This window comes from Petaurus breviceps, unplaced genomic scaffold, assembly GCF_028583685.1.
Source record: "Petaurus breviceps papuanus isolate PSGF00001 unplaced genomic scaffold, PetGlider_PUasm1.0 186, whole genome shotgun sequence".
NCBI classification, from domain to species: domain Eukaryota; kingdom Metazoa; phylum Chordata; class Mammalia; order Diprotodontia; family Petauridae; genus Petaurus; species Petaurus breviceps.
Window position 1 is genome coordinate 23,164,856 of NW_027185798.1, and position 26,543 is coordinate 23,191,398.

The 26,543-nt window shown below is 43.5% G+C and overlaps 1 protein-coding gene across 5 annotated transcripts in view; it reads right to left on the minus strand.

The window, feature by feature from the left end:
* Window positions 1–6,953: 6,953 nt before the first annotated feature.
* The window catches only part of KSR1 (kinase suppressor of ras 1), a 222,128-nt gene continuing 202,538 nt past the window's right edge, over window positions 6,954–26,543 (minus strand). For 2 of the 5 annotated variants that reach the window (XM_069089852.1, XM_069089849.1), the window contains 5 exons: window positions 25,763–25,896; window positions 25,187–25,318; window positions 23,437–23,572; window positions 22,661–22,794; window positions 6,954–12,150 (listed from right to left, as the gene is read on the minus strand). In XM_069089852.1, the coding sequence (XP_068945953.1) occupies window positions 12,072–12,150; window positions 22,661–22,794; window positions 23,437–23,572; window positions 25,187–25,318; window positions 25,763–25,896 (615 nt within the window). In that variant the 3' untranslated portion in view covers window positions 6,954–12,071. The other 3 variants (XM_069089851.1, XM_069089850.1, XM_069089848.1) reach the window with 3 other exon arrangements.

Genomic DNA, 26,543 nt, shown 5'->3' on the forward strand with positions numbered 1-26,543 from the left:
CAGAGTGAACGTAAATAGTAAATGTTTCACTTTTGGCCATCAACCCTGAGGGTCTTTGTCTCCCAGTTTGAGATAGATAGATAGATAGATAGATAGATAGACAGATAGATAGATAGATAGATAGATAGATAGATAGATAGATAGATAGATATTATATATATATATACATACATATATATTATTAAAGGGTCTATCCCTTAACTCACTTCTTAAAGAGGCCTATTTACTGAATCGGTGCTACCTCACTCAGAGTGAGAACCTGAAAAGACCTTAACTTGGGGCCAGTGTCTCCCATTGTCTCCTGGGTCATCTCCAGTTGTTCTGATGAATATCTGGCCACTGGACCCAGATGGCTCTGGAGGAAAAAGTGAGGCTGGTGACCTTGCACAGTCCTGCCTCACTCAGATCAGTCAAGTGCAAGTTATGTCATCATCTCCTTGATGTCATGGTCCTCTTGGAGAACAAAGGACAAACACAAGCCTCACCCTCCAGGTGAGCAGACATTGTTAGCCAAGGGAGATTACATTTCTGATTTGCAATAAAGGCCATAAAGTAAAACTAGTTTCACAGAAACTGATATGACTTGTAAATCAGTAATCACACTGACCCTTAGATAGAGCTACAGAGGACCTTAGAGATGAACTATACACACAGCATGTACATAGATAAGTAAATACAAGGTTATTTGAAGAAGGAAATAGCCCTGTGATCTCAAGTGATCATGGGGGACTTCAGGAAAGAGGTGGCATTAGATCTGAGTCTTAAAGGAAGTTAAGGAGTGTAAGAAGCAGAAATGAAGAAGAAATGCATTCTAGGCTGGGGCATGGCTTACATGAATTCAGGTTCATTCATTCATTCAAGAAACGCTTAATAAAGAGGATCTCAAATGTCCCTTCTCAGAACTCAAGAAATTCAACAAAAAAATAAAGAAAAAGACTAAAGCGGTAAATAGAATATTAGAAAAGTTAGATAGCACAGACCTTTGGCATGATTTAGACATAAAGAGTGACACCATAAGCAAATCAAAAGAGCAAGGAATAGTCTACTGTCAGATCTATGGGGACAGGAAGAATTAATGACCAAACAAGTGTAGAGAGCATTATAAAATGTGAAATAGATCATTTTGATTATATTAAATGAAAAAGATTTTGTAAAAACAAAACCAATGCAACCAAGATTAAAAGGAAAGCAGAAAGATGGGAAACAATCTTTACAACTCTAAATCACTTTTGATTAGAGAAATGCATATTAAAATGACTCTGAAGTACCACCTCACACCTATCAGATTGGCTAATATGACAAAAAATAAAATAAATTCTGGAAAAGGTGTGGGAAAATTGGGACACTAAGGTACTGTTTGTTGGTGGAGCTCTGAACAGATTTAACCATTCTGGAGAGCAATTTGGAACTATACCCAGAGGACAACCAAACTGCACACCCTTTGATCCTGCAGGGCTGCCACTAGGTCTGTATCCAAAGAGATCATAAAAAAGGAAAAAGAACCTGCATGTGCAAAAATATTCATAGTAGCCCTTTTTGTGGTGGCAAAATATTGGAAATTGAGGTAATGCCCATCAATTGGGGAATGGATGAACAAGTTGTGGTATATGAATGTCATGGAATACTATTGTGCAATAAGAAATGATGAACAGGCAGATTTTAGAAAAACCTGGAAAGATCTGTATGAACTGATGCAAAGTGAAATGAGCAGAACGAGGAAAACATTGTGGACAATATTAGCAACATTGTGTGATGATCAACTATGAATGACTCAGCTCTTCTCAGCAATACAATGATCCAAGACTAGTACAAAGGACTGAAGAAAAATACTATCCACATCCAGATAAAGAACTGATAGACTCTGAATGCAAATCAAAGCATACTTTTTTTCACTTTATTATTTCACATGTTTTTTTCCTTTTGATCTGTTTCTCTTTTCACCACTGTGACTAATATGGAAATATTTTACATGATAACGCATGTATAAACTATATATTATTGCCTGCCATTTTCAGAAGAGGGGAGGAGAGGAAGGAAGAAAAATTTAAAACTCAAAATCTTGTAAAAACGAATGCTGAGAATTTTCTTGACATGTAACATGTAACATAGGAGGAAATAAAATATTACTTTAAAAAATAAATATTTATTAAGTACCTACTATGTTCTAGGCACTATGCTAACTGCTGGATATACCAAAAAAAAAAAAAAAAGAAAAGAAAAAGAAAAAAGCAGACCCTGATCTCAAGGAGCACTCAATCTAATGAGGAAGATAAAAATGGAGTGTAGAGTTAGGGGGAAACTGCTAATGGGTTTGTCAGTTTGGTTGGAATATAGATTATGCAAAGAGGAGTAAATGATAAGAAGGAATATGAGATAGGGGGCTCACTTTGAGAAGTGTTCTGTGATTTGATCAGATGAAACTCTGGGAAGCCATTGTTGAGAGGTGCCCCCCTCCCCCCCGGCTTTGAAAAACCCAGATGTTGATTTGGTATGGATATAATGGTTGGACAGTTTGGAAACCTATATACTTGATAATTCTGTCTGTGTATTCTGAAGTTTGGGGTGCTGAGCTTTTTCCCCTGAATTAGGTAAATGATATATGTTTGACTGATTAAAGTAAGCTTGTTAACCCATTTTGAGTTGCTTTCCTTTATCAAAGCAGATCCAAGAACCTGTATTGGCAGCCACCCTAGGAATGCTGGGTTGCTTGCTGCTACAGGATCAAATGAGATATTTCTCAAGGACTTAGCACAGTACCTGGCACAGAGTAAGCACTTAATGTATGCTTCTCCCCTTCCCCTCCATGAATGTGTAACACCAATGTGATACTCATAGCAGCCGCTATGAATATGCATGTGTATTTCCAGGGTAGGTTTGCCATATATAATAAACTCTCTTCCCCAAAGGCAAAACCAAAATGTTTATTCAGAACATCATTAGGATATCAGGAGGTAAGATCTAACAGGGTACTTATCACTAATGCAGGAAGCACCAACATCTTAAACCTTCTTTCTGTTAGGCCTCCCCACAAACAACTTCCCCTAGACAAACTCCTCCCTCCGCCCACTCACAGCTAGCTTCTCTCTCTGCTCTGCTGCCTCTCTCTCTCTCTCTCTCTCTCTCTCTCTCTCTCTCTCTCTCTCTCTCTCTCTCTTTCTCTTCCTTGGACAAGTTCCTCCCATGCACTAAGCTCCATGAATTAGGACTATTAATGAAGATCTTCCTATTTCATTAACATTACAGTACATATACCCATTCTACAGAAATAGTCCTGAAGTAATGTCTGCTGTAAAAATGCCATGTTGTTTTCAATCCCATGTGCACTGTAGGATTTATCTTAGAAAAATGTGCCACAGTCTAGGAGTATGGCCAGGGCTTAGCCAGTCCTGTCCCAGAAGCAGAAGTGGAACCTTTTTCTGGTACCTAGCTTGAATACATGTCATCAGATCCTAAATTTAGAGCTAGAAGAGGCCTTAAAAGTCATTGAGTTCAACCCTGTCATTTTACAGATGAGGAAACTGAGGCCCAGAGAGGTTAAATGATGAAGAGGTTAAAATACACACATAGGCCAAGTGATTTGCCAAACTCTATGTAGCCAGTGTCTGAGGCAAGATTTGAACTCAACACTTTATCCGTGGTGCCATCTTGCTTCCATACTTCAAAAGTATCTGTGACCTTATCTAAGTATCTGCCATCCATCCTCTCCTGAACAAAGGTATGAAAAGAGTCAAATGAAACTACTCCTATTAGTAGCTGTGTAACTATAAAATTCCCCCAAATTAAGGACTTGGTATTCCCTAAAAAGGAAACCTCAGCGCTATGTCCTTTTTTTTTTTTTTTTAAGATTTTTATTACATCAACCTGCCAAGTTCCCAGGCTAATATATTAACCAGCTTTGTGAAAATCTGAAAACCTCACTGATCCCTGAGGTTCTTGGACACAGTTTGCCCAAGACAAAGTCAAACTAATTCAGGTTTTCTTAACTTCCTACCTGAACTACAACAATAGCCTGCTAATTGGTCTGATTGCTTCTAATTTCCCTTCTCCTAAAACTCAGCACTGATAATATCATCAATCCTTCAATTGTGAGGATAAACTGAGCTAATACTTTTAATAGCTATAGAAATATTAGTTATTATTATTTTTTTGTATAAGGAAACTTTCTGTTTTTCACCTCCTTGGGTGAAAGTATTGGGATTCCTAGGTCCAAAGACACTTTTTTCTTTCATAATTATAAATTGATTTCTAGAATGGCTGGATCAATTTTTAACTCCACCAACAGTATATTATTGTGTCTCTCTTTTTTTAGTCCCTGCAACATTGACTATTTTCTATCTTTGTTTTTTAATCTTCTCAATTTTCTGGTTGTGAGGTGAAGCCTCAGAGTTGTTTTGATTTACATTTCTCTTATTTGTAATTTGAAACAACCTTTCACATAGTGATTAATAATTTATAAAATTCTTCTTCTGAGAAGTTTGTTTATACCCCTTGGCCACTTATCCATTGGTGGATGGTTCTTAGTCTTATAGATTTGTGATTATTACCTATATTTCTTGGATATCAGACCCCTATCAGAGACATGAGATGCAAATATGCAAACATTTTTCTCCCATTGAAAATTTCCTTTCTTATCCTGGTTTGCATTGATTTTGTTTTTGCAAAAGTTTTTCAGTTTCATGTAATCTAGATAATCTATTTTCTCTTTTGTTATTACAAAATTAGATTACTTCTAATCCTTATTTAATGCAGAACTCTCCATATATGTCTTTAAAAATCTAAGCTGATCAATGAGTTTCTGTATGTCAAAATCACTCTCAATTTTTCCCCCTTGTCACTAGAATTGTTTCTTTGCCTTTTTAGAATTTTATTCTTGAGGTTTTTTTTATCCATTCTGGGTTAACTTCTCCCATAGATTTTTAGGCTATGGAGTCCTAATTTTTCTTTGCCAGAACCTTTAAATCTGTTCTCCAAAAATCTAGGTTACATTCGTAACTATCCCCAATTTTTCTCTTACTCTCTATCACAAATTCTTTATTGAAATGGACACTTCATCCCACGGTTCCTATCATTTCCAACTCACCAAATAGTTTCTTTTGTCAAAGAGAATCCTATTCAGAAGAGAATTTTTACTTATTGGCTCTTCTGCCTTCTGAAGAATGGAATTATAATTAAAGCAATTGAAGGAATTATTAGCTGCTCTGCTTTTTCCAGAGAAACTTCTAGCAGATATCCAGATAATTGAAGTCCACTGTCACTATCAACCAATACACATTTGTAAATGTCAACTATTTCTCAGCCACTGTCCTAAGTGGATATGAAGACAATTTTTTTGGGGGGAGGGGCAATTGGGGTTAAGTGACTTGCCCAAGGTGTTAAGTGTCTGAGGCCACATTTGAACTCAGGTTCTCCTGACTCCAGGGCTGGTGCTCTACTCACTGCGCCACCTAGCCACCCCAGATATGAAGATATTTTAAAAGTATTTACTAAGGGATACAAGGACAAAAAAAAAAAAAAAGAAAATATTCACTACTATATCATGCCTCAGTAGCATGCTTGTGATGTTTCCTAAACTCATTAATAAATAATTTCTTTTTCTGTCCAGTGATCTGTAGTATATTCTGACAATAATGTTGCTTCTGTTTCTGTCTCCATTGATTTTTACCCAAATGCTCTCCACGATGTTCCCTTTCCTGTCTCATACACTTTATCATGAGTATAAAATTAATGATTTGGAGCATATTTTTTTTTCATTTGGTGGTGGATACTTTTCTTTTTTTTTTTTTGAAAACTTTCTGTTTGTCTTATTTGACCATTAATCTATTGGGAAATGGTTCTTGTTCCTATTCATTTGTATCAGTTTACTCTTTTTTTCTAGGCAGCCAGGTAGCACCATACTACATGGAGCACCAGGCCTGGAGTCACTCATCTTCCCAAGTTCAAATCCAGTCTCAGACACTTCTAGCTGTGTGACCCTGAGCAAGTCACTTAATTCTGCCTCAGTCTCCTCATCCATTTCTTTTTTTTTTTTGGAGGGGGTAAGGCAGGGTAATTGGGGTTAAGTGGCTTTCCCAAGGTCACACAGCTAGTAAGTGTTAAGTGTCTGAGACCAGATATGAACTCATGTTCTTCTGACAGTGCTCTATTCACTGCACCTCACCTAGCTGCCCCTTCCTCTTCCATTTCTTAATAAACTGGCAAAGGAAATGGAAAATCACTGCAGTATCTTTGCCAAGAAAACTCCAAATGGGGTCACAGAGTTGGACACATCTGAAACAAATGAACATTATCTTTGCATATCAGATCTTTATCAGAGAAATTTGCCAAAAAGATTTTCTTCCCACTTAACTGTTTTTCCTTCTAAATCTCATTGCATTGCTGCTTGTGCAAAACTTTTCAGTTTTATGGAAAATTTTCCATTTTATCTTTTGTGATCTTCTCTTATCCTTGTTAGGTCAAGAACTCTTCTCCTGTACAGTCATGAGAGCTATCTCCTTCCCTTCTCCTCTAATCCATTTATGATATGACTTTTAAAATCTACGTTATGAATCAATTTGGAACTTGCTCTGTGATGTCAGATGCTGGCCTTCTAATTTCCGCCAGATTGTTTTCCAGTCTTTCCAGTATTGTTTGTTGATTAGTGGGTCTTTGTTCCAGGAGTGGACATGCTCGGATTTATTGAACATGTTCTTATACACTTTCTTATAAAGTTCGATTGCTTCAGGGTTTTGGGTACTTAATCTGGTTCACTGATCAACTTATCTATTTTTCAACCAGTACCTAATAGATTTGGTGATTACTGTTTTGTAGTATAGTTTTTTCCCTTTGTGTCTCCCCTTGGCCCCAAAGTATTCATGCTACTATTGGCAGTAACTTACTTGCATGTCTCCTTCCTCATTCTCTCACCCATGTGCCCTGGTTGCAATGAAGAAAAAATCAACACAGACTCGGGAGGGTCATAGTTTGATAGAGCACATCAATTTTATTCACTGAAGAGGTCTTCAAATGATCAGAATTCCATTGGCACTGAGGGTCCTTCTGCCAGTAACATATGACTAATACAACACACTTGTTAATAACACTAACCATTTTAATTAAATTAATAATAGCATCTGTGGAAGACAAACTCAGTTGATAGAAAATATAAAAATTTTTGCTGTACAAATTTTACATCACATTCAAAAAGAAAAAAAGTCCATTTTTAAAAACCCTATGAGACTCTGTTTATACACAAGTGTATAATCTCAAAGGACATAGCAGTTTTATACCAGGCCCACCTCCCTCTCCCATACCAGTTTCACATTTATGTGCCCAAAAAAGTAGCAAGAATCCAAAACAAAAACACAGGCTGACAGTGCTAAGCACATCTTTAAATATCATCAGATAAGAACAACTCCATCGCCTCATGCATATTTAAGGAATGGCCATTGAGAAATCCAGTCTAATACTGCCATTCTTAATGGAAACTAGAACCTACTAGAATTCAAAACCCCAAGCTGGACGTCCAAACAGACAACACCAGCCGGGATCAGGAGGGATGGTGAAGGGGCTGCCATGAGACAGGACTTCCCTGGGGTTGGGAGGCCTTGCCTAGAGTTAGGAAGTGACTTCTAAGGCCTTCAGGTTTGCTCCTTTTCTCAAGCAAAGTTTGGATTTGGGCCTTGCTTTTTAAAAAAGTGGGTAAGGCCCAGTTTCCAAACAGGGTTCTAATCAAGGGTCTTTTCAGCCCATGAAGGACTCCAGGGTTTGCTCCTCATTTTTGGACACGTGCCAATAATTCACATTATTCATTATCTTTCCAATATATTTCTTAGATAATACTGGGGGAAACAGACACATGCAAGCAATTCAGCTACATTTCATGAACAAAAAAGCCGACCGGAAGTCAAATGTTTCAGGTGATTTCTTCACCTTTAAAAACAGAACACTCCCCTCCATCTCCATCCCATCCTCTCCCTGCCCCCCCAAAAAACACAGGCAGGGAAAGGAGAGGGTAGTTTAGCGCCTTCCTTTACTAAATAAAAAGGAAATGAATTAAAAAAGGAATGGAGTCACTCAGTACCTAAGGGTTCCTCTTGCCTGCCAAAGCAATACTGTCTTTACATTCATGCTGGGAGACCCATCCCACCCACCTGTGAGGGAATCCTGAGGGTGTCTGTTCTATACTCTGAACCCAGTCACCAGGCCCTGAGCTTGACTCAGGCTCCTACCACCCCCACCACATTATTAAATTGCACTTTCTCTCATTTTTTTTTCTTTTAGATGAACTTAATTCATTTGTGTAGGGAACTCCCAGTGTGGAAATTCCTTCTACCTGCTCTTAGAGAATTATTGGGGGGAGTGGTGGTGATTTACTCAGGGTCACAAGGCAGTATGGGTTGAAATATCATTCTTTGCACCCCAGGCATTTAGCACAATGCCTGGCCTAATAAATGCTATGATGCCTTTAAAGAGGGACTTGTAAAAAAGGGTGAGGATTTGAACCCAGATCTGACTCCAGGCCTGGCTCTCTAGCCACTCCATCACACTACATCTAGTCTCCCTTCTTTCAGTCTATTAGAAGTGCCTTTCTTTGCTCTATCTTGTCAATGGGAGGCAGAAAATCAGCAACCTCTGGAGCAGAGAATGCCTGGAAGGCAGAAAACCAGGCAATGGCCTGTGAATGGTATTACAGTCACCACCCTAAGGGGCTGGGGAAAACCCCTATTCCTTAAACAGGAAAGGGGGGGGGCAGCCTGGAAAATCCCAATGGAATCAGACACACACTAACACACCCATGCACACACAAGGGCACATCTATCTAAAATGCAACAGAAATTAGCAGCTCTGCCTTCTGCCTCTAGTGAGCACTGAGCTGGGGGCCTAGAGACTCACTTGTGGTCCCCATTAACTCCTCAGTAATCCTAACCTAGGACTCAATGGCTTCTGAGGTCTCTTTTTGGCTCTGACATTGTATGAAGCAGATACAAAAATATGGGGTAAATGATGGGAAGTGGTCAGAAAGAAATTCCCTCTCTGACAAGATGGATAGAGACAGGGCAGAGGGCAGAGGAGAGGATGACCAAGGCCTCAGAGTCCTGTGGCTCAACCCCCGGCTCTGTGATCTGCAGGGAGGTGCTTCCAAACCCTCTTTTAGCAGATAAGGGGGAGCTCTTGGAACCCTCAAAGGTCCCGGAACAGTGTGTGAATCCCCTACTTGGAAGAGGAGGTGATGGTTGATGGCGTGCCTGTGACAAGAATGTTTATGAAGAATGGTTTCAAAGAACTTGTACCTTCTTTAGCCTTGTGTCTGTGGAGTGGGAGTCCTTCAGTCCTGACTGAGGAAACTTAGGTTAAAGACAGAACGAGTACCTGGCCTTACAGGCAGGTGGTGAGGATGAAGACCAGGGGAGGAGAGATGGGCGTGAGGAGTAATCTCTGCCCTCTCCCCCACCCTTTGGGGAAGACCCCAAGTTTAACTGCCATGGGAACCTGAATGAGGATGGGGTTCATCTGACCTCTACAAAGCTCCCAAGGCTCTTTCAGTAGCAATAAAGGAAGGCACTGTTTGGAAGCTCGTCCTAGTTGAGCTCTGGGCTGGGCTGAAAGGTTGGGCCAGGCCTTTTCTAGCCAAAGTTTTATCTTCTTTATCTTAACGACTTCTACTGGATCGGCCTCCATTTTCCAAGTCCCATTTCGGGGGGATGGAGGCAAACAGCAAGAGCTGGCTGTGTCTATACTATGAACCTAGTAACTGAGTCCAAATCCACATGGATTTGGGGATTCAAAGTCACCTTAGATACTACTTGTGTGACCTTGGACAAGTCATTCACCTCTCTAAGACAGCCTCATCATAAAAGTGTGGGATTAGGTCAGGGGTTCTTGAATCCTTAAGGAGTTTGTGGGTAGATGTCAGAAGCCTCTCTTCCCCTCTCCTCTGAGATACTCTGAAATACCTCCTCTGTACGGCAGGTTCACCTGTCTACACTTGGGGGTTTCTCACACCGTGTGAAAGGCCTCTCTATCCCTAGCCATTCTTAGTGGAAAGGCAACCATGGCAATGACCAATTTAGGACTGTGGGATAGACAGCATTTATCTAAGCTGGGCCTTTCCCAAATAGGATACAGCTGAAATCTGGTAGAGTGTAGGCTTCTAGTGGGCAGGGAGTTGTTTTTTTTTTTTTAATCTCCAGGGCCTAACACAACAGTGCAGGCACAAAGTAGGTGCTTAAAATTTGTTGAATGAATAAAAAAGACCCTGCTGAAAGGGTCCTTGAGAGTAGGGATTATTTCATTCTTTGTACTGTGCATATATCCCTAGTGCCTGGAACACAGAGGTGCTTAATAAATACTAGCAATTGATTGAGTAGCATAAAACAACCTGGAAGGGTTAAAAGTGGATACTGAGGGGGCGGCTAGGTGGCACGGTGAATAGAGTACTGGCCCTGGAGTCGGGAGGACCTGAGTTCAAATCGGCCTCAGATACTTAACACTTACTAGCTGTATTACCTTAGGCAAGTCACTTAACCCCAATTGCCCTGGCTTCCCCCCTCCAAAAAGAAAAAAAAAAGTGGATACTGAGGCTGCATCAATGGGCTGTGTTGGGGGACAAGGAGAAGGGATACGTGGGAGTTTACTGCTCTTGGCGTCTCTCTCCTGCCTCATCCCTCATCTCAACCATTTACCTCTGCCCTCACCATCCCCAACACTCCCGGGAGACCCCATGGACACCCACTGTGGAGGCGGCCGTAGCAGAGGGAGCTCTGCGCTCTGTTTCCCCACAGCTCCTTCACTCCAGGGTGGCTTCCTGGGAAGATGGTGGGAAAAACTCATCTTAGTGCCTATCAGGTGGTCCCCTGAATGGGACACCAACTCTTACACCTTAGCCAGCAGAATAAAGGACCATAGGATCATAGCTTTTAGCTGGAAAGGACCTCAGAGGGCTACATCTAGTGAAACCCCCATGTGTTACAGATGGGGAAACTAAGTCTGAAGGAGAGGAAATGACTTGTTCATGTTTCACACAGCTAGTGTCAAAGCCAGGATTCACACAATAGACCTGGAGATGGAGGGAACTCAGAGGCTATCTAATCCAACCCCCTTATTTTACAGGTAAGGAAACTGAGGCTTAGAAAAAATTACTTGCCCAAGGTCACACAATTAGGAAACATGAGAGGCTGCATTTGACCTAGCTTCTCTGGTATCAGACATCATAGTTTTCATTGTATTATGCTACCCCATATGTCTCAAGGATCTCCCCTATTAAGCGTCATTTTTTACTGGTTCGTGGAAGGCAGCAAGTGGTAAATTTTGAGGTCAGAGCAATAGGGGCCAAATTGGAGCTCCAGAATGTCTGAGCCAGAAGGGACCCCAGAGGTCATCTAGTTCACCAAACCATACAAAAAGGGCTCCCCTCTATAGCGTACCTGACAAGTGGTCATCCAGCAATCTCTGCTCCTTCCAAGAAATCCAATCCCACTCTTAGCTATCCTCAACAGAGCCCTTCCTGACATCTTCCCAGCACGGGGAGTCTGATGGATTTCCAGGATTCACTTTCCTAAGGGAAGGATCCTTTTACCCCAACACCACCATTCAGGCCAAGCAAACATCCATGCTGTAGACACTTGGGTCACCTTTATTATTAACTAGCAAAAACAAAAAAAAAACTAAAACAAAACAAAACCCAAGTTCATTCAACAGAACAGTTACATGTAAACTTATTGTCTGTCTGGATTTTATACACACACATATACATATGGAATCTATATATGTATATGCACACATGTCTACATTATGCATGTTATGTGTATATGCATATCTGTATGTCTGCATGTGTGTCTATACACACACAACACGCATACTATGTGCAGCTCTACATTCAGGAGACAAATGTATGTGTGTGCAAACAATGTGACTCGGAGGCAGGTCGGCAGGCTCCCGGCTGGCTGTGCCAGGATGACTCTAAGAAGGTGGCTGATGTTTTGCAGAGCTGAGTTCTTTTTTTTTGGGGGGGGGGACAGAAGAAGGGAGAACAACAAACCCACAAAACAAAAAGTGAAGTAAAATCAACAGCAGTGAGAACCATTGCACACCAGCTAAATCTTTGGATTACTGGACTCCGGGATGCCCATGCCAAACCTTTCAAACCGGGACACAACTTTGCTACTGTTAATGCTGAAAAAAGGAAGAGAAACACAGATTTTAGACCCTTGTGGTTTTCCACTGGAGTCCCTAAACCTTCCAAACAGGTGGAAGCAGGGGTTGTCTCTACAATCCAACAACGAGCCCAGGCACTGACACCAGTATTCCACCAGTAACAAGGCCAGGGTACCCTTTATTTCCCCTCGAAAAAGAAGGAAGGCAAGCTACCATTTTGCTTTCATGGTCATTGGTCTTGGCAGACCAGGAAATGTCTCTCAGGTTTGGAGGAGGGGTGAAAAGGAGGTGGAGAGAAGGGCTGAGTCTCATGAAAAAAAAAAAAATCCTAATGTAGGCTGCCCCAGGTGTGAAGCTCCCCTCTGATAAGCAGCGGAAGCCCAGGAGTCAGGAAAACCCGGGTTCAAGTCCCAACTTGGTGATTTACTGTGCACAGACCTGAAACCTCGCTCAGCCTCTGGGCCTTTATCCATAGATGGAGTGACTAGTAGCCACAGAAATGCCAGCTGCAAAGTGCTTCACAACTCTTAAAGGAGCCCTGACTGTTTGAGTGGAGAGTCACTAAAGTTGACTGAAAACAAGGGTCAGTTTTGAAGTCATGAAAGTAATGTTTTACCACCTCCATCTGGTTGGAGAGGTGGGGGGCAATGGGCACAGAATGTCACATACATAGTCACTAGGAGTTGGGTTTGCTTAATTGTCTGTTCTTCTGTTATAACAAGGAGGAAGTGAGGATATCTGCAAAAGATTCAGATGTAAAAACAAAAGGCACCAAGACAACTTTTTAGAAAAGAATTGCTTTTTTTTAAACTGACTTTCCAATATTAACAAATAACTGAGTCTCACGAGCAAGGTGGCTGCCTCCCATCAGGAAATTCTTGTGGTCCTAATTCACAGCACTGGGCAATCCTGAGCCCGTGCCAGAGTCACACACGATACATCTGGGGTCAGCAGGGATCTCTGACATCTTTCCTATCCCTTTCATTTTTACAGATGAGGTGACTGAGGATCAAAGGAGCAAGTGACTTCCTCAAGGTCACACAGGCAGTCAGGAACTGAGAAAGGAACGGAACTCAGAACCTCGGACTCCTAAGCCAATGTTTTTTTGCCACTGCAAAACACACTCTCTAGTTTTACTGTATTAAAAAGGGTTTACATTAACTGTGGGGCCCATAGTACTGGGAAAAGCCCCTGGAGATGTGAGATGACCCCATGCTTGTGACATCGACCTATCCATCCTCGCTGTGATAGGGGGAACAGAAGCAGCAGCTACAGGAAATTTTCTTCCATGGACATTCCAGGCTGGGGTCCTCCAGATCACAGGACCATGGATTTAAGGCTGGAGTCTGTGAAATTGTTCTTTTAAAAATTCTGATCTCTTTATTTCAATAGAACTGATTTCCTTTTTAACCTATATATTTTATTTTAAGCATTTAAAAACATGACCCTGAGAAGGGGTCCATGGGCTTCACCAGAGCGCTGCCCAAGGGGTCCAGGGCACAAAGGAGTATAAGAGCCCCAGATATAAGGAAACCTCAGAGGCCCAGATGGGTGATGTGCTTTGCCCAAGGTCATGCTGGCAGTCAGCAGCAGAGAGGGGATTTGAACGCTCTGACTAAATTTTGTACTCTTCCCATTGCATCACCTAGGTGAAAGGGCTGAAAACCTTTCTTGGATTGCTTTCTAGGCTCCTGCTACAGCTTGTGGTGCTGCTTGTAGGGTGACTCATTGGGAGAGATGGCCAACATCCCTCACCCCTACTATTGGCCTCCCTCTGCCTTGTTAAGATGGGAATAGGGGGAAAGATCTGTCCCAAACACAGAAGTGACATCCAGGAGAGAGTGTTCAAAGCTGATCAAAGTGCTTTGGCAGGGAATAATAAACACAGGCAGCCATATCCAACAGTTAGTGAATTTCTCAAAAAGTAGAGTGTTATACAAGCAAAAAAACCAATAACAAAACAAGAAGAATTTTTTTATAAAAAAATACTTTTGGAGAAAGGATTCGGTGAGGCAGAGGTTACATCCCCCTGGTTAATGCAAAGAGTCCGGGTTTACATTTTAGTCAGCAGAGGCAACTGTTTGGAGTTGAGAAGTCGATTAGGAGAGAGGGGAAAAAGCCGAGAAGGCATGCAAGGCAGCGCCAGGTGCTACAATCTAGAAAGGAAACAGACAGACAAAAACAGCAAATATACAGACACACACACACACACCATTGGAGAGTTAGTCATCGGTGAAAACCAGTGGAAGCGAGCATTAGAGAAACGTTAGCTTGGGACCTGCCTGAGCCCCTGGGAAGGTGGTGGGACCCACTCCTGACTGCCCGTGACCTGCCCACTGGATAGGTTTTTCTCCCAATGGAATGTAACCCCCTTGAGGACAGGAAGCAATTTGTTTTTGTCTCTGTATTCTTAGCACTTAATAAATGCTTGTTGAATTAAACTGAAAGAGTGTAGAATTGTTTCTACACAACCAGAAGATGGTGAAAAAGAAAAAAACTGAATATTCTCTGAAGGGAGGGTAGACAAGTGAATGATCAATTGATCTTGGGAAACTCAGCCAAGCTAACACCAGGCCCTCAAACAAAACTTTTGAATGTTGACCTATATTTGAAGCAGATTTTAAAGTCACACACAGCCCTCCTTGCAGCTCTTTCTTACCCAGATTTGGGGAGTAAACAGGCTATCTGATGCCCTTTGAGATCTTGCCTGACCTATGGTGATTAGCTTACAAGGCATGTTAGCCCTGACTCAGAGGATCATTAGATTTAGGCCTGGAAGGGACTTCCAAGCCCAAGAGAAAATGGCTCCTCTAAATTCACAATGGAAACATGTGGGAGACTTGGGCTTGGAAGCCCAGGGTCTTCAACTCCATATCCAGTGTTTTCCCACCACACTACCAAAACAGCGACTCACTATTAAAAATTAAATTAAAAAAAAAAAACTAATTGGGTAATGGGTAGAGTGGCAGAGCTGGCAACAGAAAGAGCTGGGTTCAAATCCTGCCCCAGTTGCTACCTTGCTATGTGGTCCTGGGCTAGGCTCTCCTCTTCTCTGAGACCATTTTTTCATCTATAAAGTAGGGATGATAAATGCACTTTCCTCCCAGGGCTACGGGAAGGATTGAATGTGCCTGTAAACCTGGAAATGCTCTGCAGATTTTTACTGTGGGATTTTGGGAGCCTTGGCTCCCTCATCTATCAGGTGGGGAAGACATCTGTGCTGCTTGCCTCAGGCAAGTGGGATGTTGTAAACAAATGGGCTTTGCCAAGGAGAAACACAAGAGATATGGGAGCGATGGTCACTGGGACTTGGGCAGTGACAGATGGAAAGGAGGGTCAGCTGCTCTGCTGGCAGAGACCTGGCAACGTCACAGGTTCATAGGAGGTGGAAGAGGCCATCTTGTGGGAGACTCCCACACTTTACAGAAAAGGAAACTGAGGAAGGAATATCACTTGCCTAAGGTCACACAGATGGTCAGTGTCAGGGGCTGGATTTGATCCCAGAACACCTGACTGCAGAGCCAGGGATCGTCCCCTTTTGTACCAAGTTGTCTGAGGACAATGTAACTGGGTGAAGAACTTCCTCCCCCGGCTGCCACCACCTGACCCTGAATGGGAAGCCCTGTCCCCAGGCAAGTGCTCATCCCAGTCTGCCTCCCGTTGCTGCCTATGGGTCTCCCCAACCCCCCCCCCACTGCCCAGTGCTTGGCACATCTTTAACCACAAAAGCAAACTTACTCCAATATGCAGAATCCTGAGGGGACTCAACAGGTGTAGGAGAATGTTTGGTTAGAAGTCAGAGGCCTTGGGTTCAAATCCTGCCTGTGACACCTACTACCTAGACGACAAGTCACTCAATCTGCTTATGTACAGAACAAGGAGGGCTGGACATGACTGCCCAAGGTCCCTGCCAGCCTCACATCTACGGTGCTCGATGACCCTCTGGACACGGGAGAGGCCTTGAACATACAAAGCTGTCTGAGGGCAGGGACCCTGTTTTGGCCTTTAGTGTTTCTCCAGCTCTAGGCACTGTGCTTGGCATACTTAATAAATGCTTGTTGACTGACTGTGAATAGCTAGTCCTATTCCCATGGAATTCTGGCCCAGCTACTTGTATTTAAGAAATGCAAAATTAAAAAAAAAAAAGCAAAAACAAACCCAGGCCATCTTAAACAACAACATAACTCTTTGTTCTCTCCTGTGACAGGATAAAGTCAGGAAATGAGGCTGAATTGGCTTGTTTCCTACTTTTTTTGGATGGGAAGAATTTGTCTTTGTCTTTACCTTTGATAGTCTCCCAACAGAACATAAAGGCAGATTTGGGAGTCAAACAAAGAAAGGAAAAATGTTTCAGTAAACTGAGCTACCCTTAAGGGAAATGACCTGAGGCAGGGGGCAGTGTGTTTCTTGGAGGACTCTGTTTAATGACCTTCTAAAATCAGGGTCTACAGTAATATTTAGGCCAGGTGGAACTCCAAAGCACTTCGGTGAGTAAGTGAGCTTCTGAATGCTAAGGGCCCTTCCAGTTCTAAAATTCTGCAAGTCATACCCAGCATATCAGTGAACCCCACTGCTGGCTCCTTTGAGTTTCCAAGGGTACAGTGGGAATGTCAATGTTATGTCTACCCAAATCCAAGCTCAGACCCTTATCCTCTGGCTTAGGGGATGAGGGAAAGATCAGAAATGCTGAATTCTCAAGTCTTAGTTCCAAATGAATTATGCCACTGTCATTAAAACTCAAAGCAAAGGCAGAGGTGTAACTAGGACTTTGTAACCTGGGCTTTGTCTTAGAACGCTGAAAAAAAGGAGGGTGCTGATAATGCTTGTGCCTTCCTTCTACAAGTAAAACAGTTAAACTTGGCATCTTAAGAGGGTTCCCTGTCTGGCCCAGCCCCAGTCTGGTTTCTCCCTAGCAACAGCTTCATAATGTTCCAGGAATTTTCTTCCCCCACAACTGAATTTGTCTCCAAGAGTTGGCTCGGGGGCATCTTTTGTGTTGTTTGACCTGGGATATGTTCTGGGGTGGCTGGCATCAAAGCAAGGGACCCAGTCAGTTGGCTATGGTAGTGACCTCCTTATTTTCCTACCTACTCAATGAACTAGAACTGGACATAACTTGCTGTATGGTCACATCTACAGGAAGCCTCTCCCAACCACTCTTAATTTTAGTGCCTTCCCTTTCTTAATTAGTTCATATTTATCCTGTAGAATATAGCACAGTACATGGTTTTTTGCTTTCTGTCTCCCTCATTAGATTGTAAGCTCCTTGAGGGCAGGGACTGTCTTTGGCCCCTTTCTGTATCCCTAGAGTTAACACAGTGCCTGGTACATAGTAGACACTTAATGAATGTTTATTGACTGAGATAAAAAAGGGAAAAGCATCTAACTTCACTGATGTAGCTAGGTGGTATAGTGGAGAGAAGGCTGGACTTTGAGTCAAGAAGTCCTGAGTTCAAATCCTGCTTCCTATGCTTAATAGCTTTATGATTCTTGACAAGTCACTTTACCTTTATCAATCTCAGTTTACCCATCTGTTAAAGGGGGATAATAATACCACCTACCTCCTAAATTTGTTTGGAGGAGCAAATAAGAAAACCTATATAAGGTGCTTCATAAATCTTGAAGTGCTACAAAAATGCTAGCTATTAATCATGTGGTTGTATCCACAGTTAACCCGGGATCATAGATTTAGGGGAGGGACAGGGCACAGACAGGAAGGAGCTGACTTCAGTTGCTTAAGCATTTCACCTGGAGAAGTACTACAAGTCCTGTTGGCACCCTCTAAATTTTGGCACTCTGGGTCAGAACCCCAGGTGCCCCACCCTAGTTAAGGCTTTTGTACTTATGTGACTATATAAGTGCTTTAGGGTAAAGTTGGGGATTCAGAGAGGTTCAATCCTGGGACTATGAATTGATCTGGTATGATTACAGGTCAAATCCTGTTCAAAACAAAAATATCATTGTAAAATTCTCTGTCATAGTTAAGATGTCCAAGCTCCAGCCAGGCTCTGGCTCATATATTTCAAGAAACACTCTTAGAACTTGTAACTCCAATGTCTGGCACATGCTTAGATTGTAAGATCCTTGAGGACAGGGACTACATTTTGGGGTTGTTTTTTTTTTTTTAGCACAGTGTCTGGTATGCAATAGGGGTTTAATAGATGTGCTTGGCATACAGTAGGCACTTAATAAATGCTTGTTGCCTGACTGTGAATAGCTAGTCTTATTCTCATGGAATTCTGGCCCATATATTTAGGGGATGATGCTTGCTGATGCTGCAACTGTTTATTAACAATTGTTGATTGGCTGATAATGGAAGAACATGGAGTCTGCACTTTTAGGATTTGCCCTTCATTTTGGAGAAGGGATGTAACTAGGTAAGGTTTCCAAAGTCCAAAAGAATCCAATCTGATTGAGCGATCATCCCCAAAGGAAATTTGTCATTGTTGGCACCTCCTCTCCCCCCAAAAGTTTAATGGATGAAGTCAAGGCCAAGAGGAAAGACAAAGCCCAGTGTATCTGAGTAGAGCAGGGGATTATTAGACAAAGGAATTTGGAGGTAAAAGGGAAGCCGGTACAGGCAGAGAGATGCAGGGCCCCCACAAAGGCAGAAAAAAAACCCATGGTCCAGAGAAAAGGACCATCATTAAACCAGAGGGGAACTTTAGTGATGAACCAGTGACTGGGATTCTTCCAACCACCAAAGTTGAAGGGGAAAGGTACCTGAGGGTGAGGGGAACCCAACCACACTCTTTCTGGGGTGGTCTTGTGCCACACAGAAGGGGCTCTGTCTTTCAGTGGTCAACTGTGCTCTATAGGATGTTGTGAAGTCTCGGGCCAGACTGGGCAAAGGGACCATACCAATAACTGCCCTGAGGGGGCCTGAAAAGAGTGAACATTTTCTTTGGTCACCTTTCTTTTGGTCTCCTAAGGGTTCTCTGCCTAGAGTGGAAAGATAGCAGAGAAAACTGGAAAGCAGAAATACTTCCTGCCCAGGCCTTTGGGAGTTCCCATTGTAGAAAGTCCCTTCACTGATACAAATCAGCAGTTCATCAGTAACTTAATTCACCTGGTATACTGGGAATTTAAGTGACTTGCCCACAGTCACAAAACCAAAATCATAATCATAATTATTAGCATTTAGATAGAGCTTTCAGATCTGCAAAGGACTTTCCATATTTACCCAATGATCTAATCAGTATGTGTCAGATTCAGAACTTGTACCCAGGAATTCCCAATTCCAAGGCTATCCCTCTGTCAAATACTCTACAATGACCTTCCTCTTAATCAATGAAATGATAATTAACTTCTGTATTTGGGGGGAGGGAGGGTCTTCTAAGGATCTCCAACTTTGGGGGTCTCAGTCAATGGCAAGAGGTGACTTAAGCCAAACTCACACAACTGCTCTTCTATTTGAGGAATGAGATAATTCAAGAAATAAGAAAGCATCAATCCCTCAACTTGCCAGTTCAACTTTTAAAAAAGAATCCCATTTTGTTGCATGGGAGGAAAAAATGAAAACATGAGTCGGGAGCTAGAGGAGAAGGGTGGGGGGAAGGAAGAAAGGGTGCAGGACATGTGATGGGCACGTCAGCACAATGTGGAGAAACAGGCACCCGACAGGACACATGCTATTCCTCCAAGAGGGGGCGGAAGGTCCCCTTAAATTCTGGGTGGTAGTAGCGCCCTTTGGAGTAGCGATTCCGCCAACGCCTGGGGCCGAGCCGTGTCGCCATATTGACGTTTGGAGAGGTGTGGAATGCCATCCAGGACAGTCAGAAGCCAACGGGACGGAGGGTTGAGATGAGAACAAGGTGAAGGAAGACACGAGAGGAAATGGAGGGGTAGAAAAAGAGGAGATATGGCAGGTCAGGTTTGAGGACAGATACACCCCAGGACAGACACCAATGGAAAAGAGAAGAGAAAAATGAGAATTAGAAGCTGAGCCTGGGAAAGCAGCAATCATGAACAGAAAGGTTCTGGTGTTTAACCAGAAGCAGATATATTGGCATTGGGGTCCACATTTAGGGTGTCTCCTTTAAAAAAACAGTCATTTTAAATTATGTTCATATATTTCATTAAATCTTTCCCAATTATATGTAAAAGAATTTTTACTATTTTGTTTTAAATTTTGAGTTTCAGGTGTCTTCTTGATGAAACTACATTGATAGATCCCAGAATCATGGGATATTAGGGGTGGAAGGAAGCTCAGGAGTCACAGGATCTTAGACCTGGAGGCCATCTAGTACCACCCCCTCATTTTACAGAAAAGGAAACTGAGGCCCAAAGGGCCTAATCAAATGCTCAAGGTCTCAGAGTTATCTTTGGTCTGCAAGTCACTTATAACCCAACAGTATCTCAGTCGAGAGGAGTTGCCAATCTGTATTGGTGGATGGAGGTTCCACACTGGGAATTCCCTCCACCAGTAGGGGATAGATCATCTCTGCTCTACCCTAACTGCTTTGTGGGGCAGTCTTACTGCTTCCAAATAAAAGGGTTAAAATTTTTTTTTTACAATTTTCCTAACTTTACAATTATCCTAACTAGAAGATCTCTACAATCTTTTCTGCCGCTAAATTAATGATCTGCTGAAAGATGAAACATCTTTTTTCATTCTCTCTTTCATTCAAGTCAGGCCTCAAAGAGGAGGAGATTAGTCAGCTTGTCTCCAGAGAATGAAAGCTCCCAACGGCACAAAGGGTTTACTTTTCATCTCTGTATCTCTGGCATCACCCACAGATGCCCTGAATTGAGTAAGGTACCTAATCTTTGTTGAATTAAAAAAAAAGAGGTACTTAAGAAAGAATGGTGAGTTTGGATCAGATGATCTTGAGCTCAAATCTCAGTTCTGTCACTGATAAGTGTGACCTTGGGTAAGTAATCTTTCTCATTCCATTGGTATCAACCCCCCAAAATTTAATCTCCTTGAGAGCAGGGACCATTCACTTTGGTCCTTGTGTCCTAAAGGCTTAATATAGTGCCTGGCACATAGGAATAAAGACTGGACCTGTGATTTTACTGGTAGAGGCAACTTCCAGATGAGCAAAAACTTCCTCTATCAATGCAGGCTGGCACCTTCTCTACCCCTTCAAGAGCTGTATATACCAGTGATGTTAAAGGCAAATAAAAGAATCCCTGACTTAGAAAACCACAAACTGACATCATCTAGGCCATATTTTAGTTTTTAGATACTTGTTCAACATTTCTTAATTACATTTCTGGGCTGGCTTGAGTTTGACATCTCTGACCTAGAGGTTAAGTGACTTGCCCAGGGTCACACAGCCAGGCAATGTCAGGGGGCAGGGTTGGAGTCTAGGTTTGGGTTAGCTATCCACTCTTAACATGTTGCCTCTCTCATGTGTAATATGAAGGGTTGAACTAGATGCCTCCTCCCCAACCAAGTCCTCTTCCAGCTCTAAATCTAAAGTCTTAAAGTTAAGACTTCACTAAGCCAGACTGATTTTCCCTCCAACTAGGCTCAAAGTGGGAGGTTTGCCTTCCTCCCTTTCCAAAGCTGAATATGGAGAGACCCCATAGGGACTCTGCAGAAACACAGCTCAAGGTCTGGGTACGACCATACTCCTTGGCAACAACAGTTCACTGGGAACTGCCATTTTATCTATGAGCGTTCCCCATCCCAGGAATGCCAATATATCTTTGACAAATGAAAATGTCCCAAAACACAAATCTACACTTGAACCAATCACCAGACAGCTTTTTGAGATGGATGAATTTGGAAACAATATACTCTAAAAATGTATGGACTGAAATGAGGTATCTTGAAATTGAGTGGGAAGTAAGTGCTTGTGCTTTTAGTCAATACATAATCTAGGGGGTTTAGGTATTTTATTTGAGTGAGGTGCATGTGTGCATGTGCATGTGTGTGCGTGTGCATGTGTGCGTGTGTGTGCATGTGTGTGTACGTACATATAAGTGACAGAATTCTCCACCTGTCAAAAGGAAAGGTCAGCACCTGCCCTGTACCTCTCACAGGACCTTCCTGAGGCTAAGGTGGGAAAAATGTGAACCTGCTTTAAATGAACCCAGAGGCCTGGGTGTGCCTAGACATAGGCAGTCATTGTGCAGGCAAGCTCAGCTTTAAAAAATCCTGTTTGTGTATAAAGATAATTTGGGGGGTAGGGTGTAGAGGGGGTATAAATGATGCTTCCTCGTTTTTTCACTGACCTTTAAAATTTGCAAAAGCCAACACCTTTGGGGAAGGAAGTGTTTTAGCCCCAGTGGCCATGCCTTGGGTCCCAACCTGAGCCCTCTGTCCCCTCCTCTTCCCTTCCCCTCCTGTAGAAAGGATTAGAAGTTGCCGCAGGAGCACACCATGCCCTATCTCCTTCCCCAAAGCGCCCTGGGCCACTGAAGTGATTCTCCCTCCCTCACTGGTCCTCCCTCCAGCAGGGGGTTGGGGCAGCCTGAACAGGTTCCTTCGGGCCTTTGGAACTTGTGAGCAGAGAGTACAGGAGAAGGGTGGGCAGATGCCCTCAGCCTCGCAGATGGTTCCCGGGGGAATACTTACTCAGCCGATTTCCAGAAGTGGCCTGGGTGAGAGAGGCGCCGGTTCAGCTTGGGCAGTTTTTCCATCATTTCCATGAGGAGGGGAAAGCTGGGTCTCTCCTGCAGGTCGAAGGCCCAGCACGCAGACAGGATCTCCTGCAGCATGACAGGTCACTGGTTCATTCCCCAAGCATCTGTCAGGCACTTACTATGAGAAGCCTTGAGCTGGGCACAGGTGCGGGAAAGGAGGAGAAACGATCCCTATCCAAGTTGTCAAGGGGCTTAGGGGGAGGGGGCTCGTAGGCAGATGAGGAAACAGAGTAATTTAGGCAGTTTGGAGGTGCTAACAACTGGGGCTTCCTGTAGGAGGAAGCATGAAGGAGGTGAAGGATGTTAAGTGACAGTGCTGAGGAGGGACTGCATGAGGGATGGGCAAAGGAGCAAAGGCTGGAGATGGACCACCGTATTTGGAGAACTACAACCGGGCTGGTTTGGCAGGAAGGTGGAGATGGCAAAGGGGAAATATTCCTGGAGAGGGGGGCTTTATAGGGCTTTAAAGACCAAATAGAGAAATGGAAATCCCTGTAGGCCATATCTAGACTTAGAAAATAAAATCATAACGTTAGCTATGGGCCACTTTCCAGAATCATGCATAAAATCCATGACAAGAATTGCAAAGGAAACCAATTCTACTGAAAGGCTGAAGTTCACAGACCCCAGATTCAGAACTCTGCTCACCAGCCCCCACCCTGTCCTGGCTCCTGCTGGAGCCGTCCCAGGAAGGCGGCAGCCACTTACACTGACTTCCTTCCCCAAGTTGATCCCCGCCAGCACGTGCTTGACGCCTTCCCCACTTCCAATCTGCCATATCAGGGCTTCTGCAGCTTGGGTCTGGAAAGGCCAGTCTCTTGCTTGTAGTTCATACCAAACTGTCCTGGAAAAACCATCCAGACTGAATTGAATCCATAGGGAAAGCAGAGCAGGACAGTGGGGACGGATTCTGGGCTGGCCTGGATGGCTGCTGGGGTCCTTCTCACTCCAGGTCTGTGATTCTATGACCCCAAGCCTTGTGTGGGCCTGCTCCCCTCCAACCAAGATCATCAGAGACTTTTTTTGTTGTTGCTTATCTGGAGCGGGGAGGGCAGGGTGATTGGGGTTAAGTGACTTGCCTAACATCACATAGCTAGTAAGTGTTAAGTGTCTGAATTCACATTTGAACTCAGGTCCTCCTGGCTCCAGGGCCAGTGCTCTATTCACTGCACCACCTAGCCGCCCCATCACGAGAGACTTTGAGGGCAGAGAAGTAACAGCTCAGAAAAGATGTCAGAGGTCTAAGACTTCACTCCCAAATCTTGGCCTGTCTTACAAGAAGATGCCAGGATGTGAGAGTGGTTTAGAAACAAGGTTGTCTGTAGAGTCTGATTGTGGGAGGGAGGGAAGGAGGAGGGGAAAAGGGAGAAAGAGAGGGAGGAAAGAGAAGGAAAGTAGGAGGGAAGGGGAAAAGGAGGGAGAGAGGAGGAGAGAAGAAGGGAGGGATGGAGGAATGAAGGAGGAAGGGGAAGGAAGGGCCATAGAATTAGAGTCACATGATTTCAAAGTCAAAAAGGGCCTCAGCAACCATCCAGGCCAACTCATTTCCTTGACCCCACTCCCCCAAAAAAGAACCTGATAAATGGCCATCTCACTCTCCAAAGAAAACAAACTGGAGGCAATCCCTTCTGCTTCTAGACAGCTCCAAATGTTGGGAAGTTTTCCCTTAACATCAAGCCTCAACTTGTCTCTTGGCGCTCCCCCCCCCCTGCCCCGGGGCTCCCGGCTCTGCTTTCTGAATGAATTTCTTCGCTCTTCCCCAGTCTGACCATCCTGATACCTGAAGGCGGCCATCATGGCCCACCTGAGTCTCCTCCAGGCTTCTCTTTAACTTTCTCAACAGCTCATAAAAGAGCTGGGTCAAGAGGCTCTTTGAGCCGGGAGACTCCAAAGCCCGCCACTAATGATAGCCAGTGTTTATATAGCGCTATCCAGGCTTGCAAAGAATTCTATTAATATTATCTCATTTAATCCTTACAACAACCGTGGGAGAGAGGTGCCATTGTGAGTCTCATTTTACAAACAGGGAAAATGAGGCATTTGGGGTTCAGTTTTGTTCCAACTTTTCATGACACCATTTGGGGTTTTCTTGGCTGAGACACTGGAGTGGTTTGCCATGTCCTTCTCCAGCTCATTTGACACATGAGGAAACTGAGGGTACAGTGACTTGCCTAGGGTCACACAACTAGTAAGTGTCTGAGGCCAGATTTGAACTCAGGTCCTCCTGAATCTAAGGCTGGTGCTCTGACCACTGCACCACCTAGCTGCTTAACAAGGTGCCTGGCAAACCATAGAAGCTTAATAAGTGTTTGCTGACTCACTGACTGCTAACATGGGGAGCATTTGGAGACTTGGGGGGCCTTGCATTGCCACCTATGCCATGTACTCTTGGCCCAGATTCCCTCAATTAGCCCCTGCAAGGAGAAAAGGGAAAAGGAAGCCCAAGGCTTCAGCTCACCCAAAGGCATACACATCAGCAGCTCGGGAGAAGGGCAGCTTATCTTCGTCTTTCCCTGGGGTCATCTCCCGGACAATTTCGGGGGCCAGGTAGCACAGCCAATCATGGGGCAGCTTCAGCTCATTCTCCCGCCTGAATCATAAAAAGGCAGAAAAAAACGTGGAGAGTTTGGTATTTCCAAGGTTCCCCTCTGCTTCCCTGAAGTGGATGCGCTGATTTCCCACATCAGTTAAAAAGATAATAAACAGGTTAGATTAGGGTTCTGAACCCGGGGTCCACAGGCTTCAGCTCAAGACTATCGGCCCAAGGGGTCTGGGACAAAGACAAGGCAAAAACCTCTTGGTCTAGATAAGCATGTCACCACCCAGCAAGTTTAATCTATAAAAATGCAAATTAGTATTAGGCTGGGATTTTTGTGTTAGTTTGTTTTAGATGTATCACAAAAGGAGTGAAAGGCTATTGACAGATGGCTGGGATGGGAGCTGTCCACCAGCTGACCAGAATCTACGTTTTCTCCTCTGTTAAATGAGGGAGCCTGATTTGGTGAAGCCTCCTGGGATCCTGTAGAGACCTCACCTGCCCTCCTGCACCACACCGGAGATCCCAAACAGCCCAAAGTCCGTAATGACCACCTTGCCATTGTCATAGAAAATGTTCTTGGACTTCAGATCTTTGTGTACGATGCCCTTGGCGTGCAGGTACCCCATGCCCTGGAAGAGAGTCCCACAAACAGGTCAGTGGAGGGACAGCCTCAAGGCCCTAAATCTAGAGGCACTGTGGTGCTGAAGGTGCCTGATTTAGACACCCCCCCCCCCCAACTGCTGGCGCCTCCTCCCCCAAATGACCTTGTATTTTCTCTGCCCATGTGGTATGGAACATATACCCCTGGAAGGCAATGTTTCATAAACACTGAATCGTGTTTATGGTTCTTATCTAAGGACTTAGGAATCTTATCGGTCAGGAAAGAAGTCAGGGGTCACATACTTCAGTGAAGATTTAAACTTTGCATAAATCTGGAAGCAGGGATGTGCTGACTCAGGGAATCAGCAAACACTAAAAATCAGGGCTTGATTTGTCATTTTGTTGATTGCTCAGACTTAAGTAAATAATGGAGAAAATATTAGGTACATATTAAATTTTAAAGTATGTCCTTGAACACCCACCCCCACCTTGCAGAACTGGTTGTTAAACATTTATCAACGTGCTCTTCAGTGGGAACAATCAGAGCTTCATAGACTGAGCACCAAGGGACCTTGGAGGACAAGTAGTTCAGTGCTTTCAATTTACAGAGAAGGAAACTGAGGCTCATGGAAGGATAGTGACTTGTACAAGGTCTCACAGTCTTAGAGCTGACAGA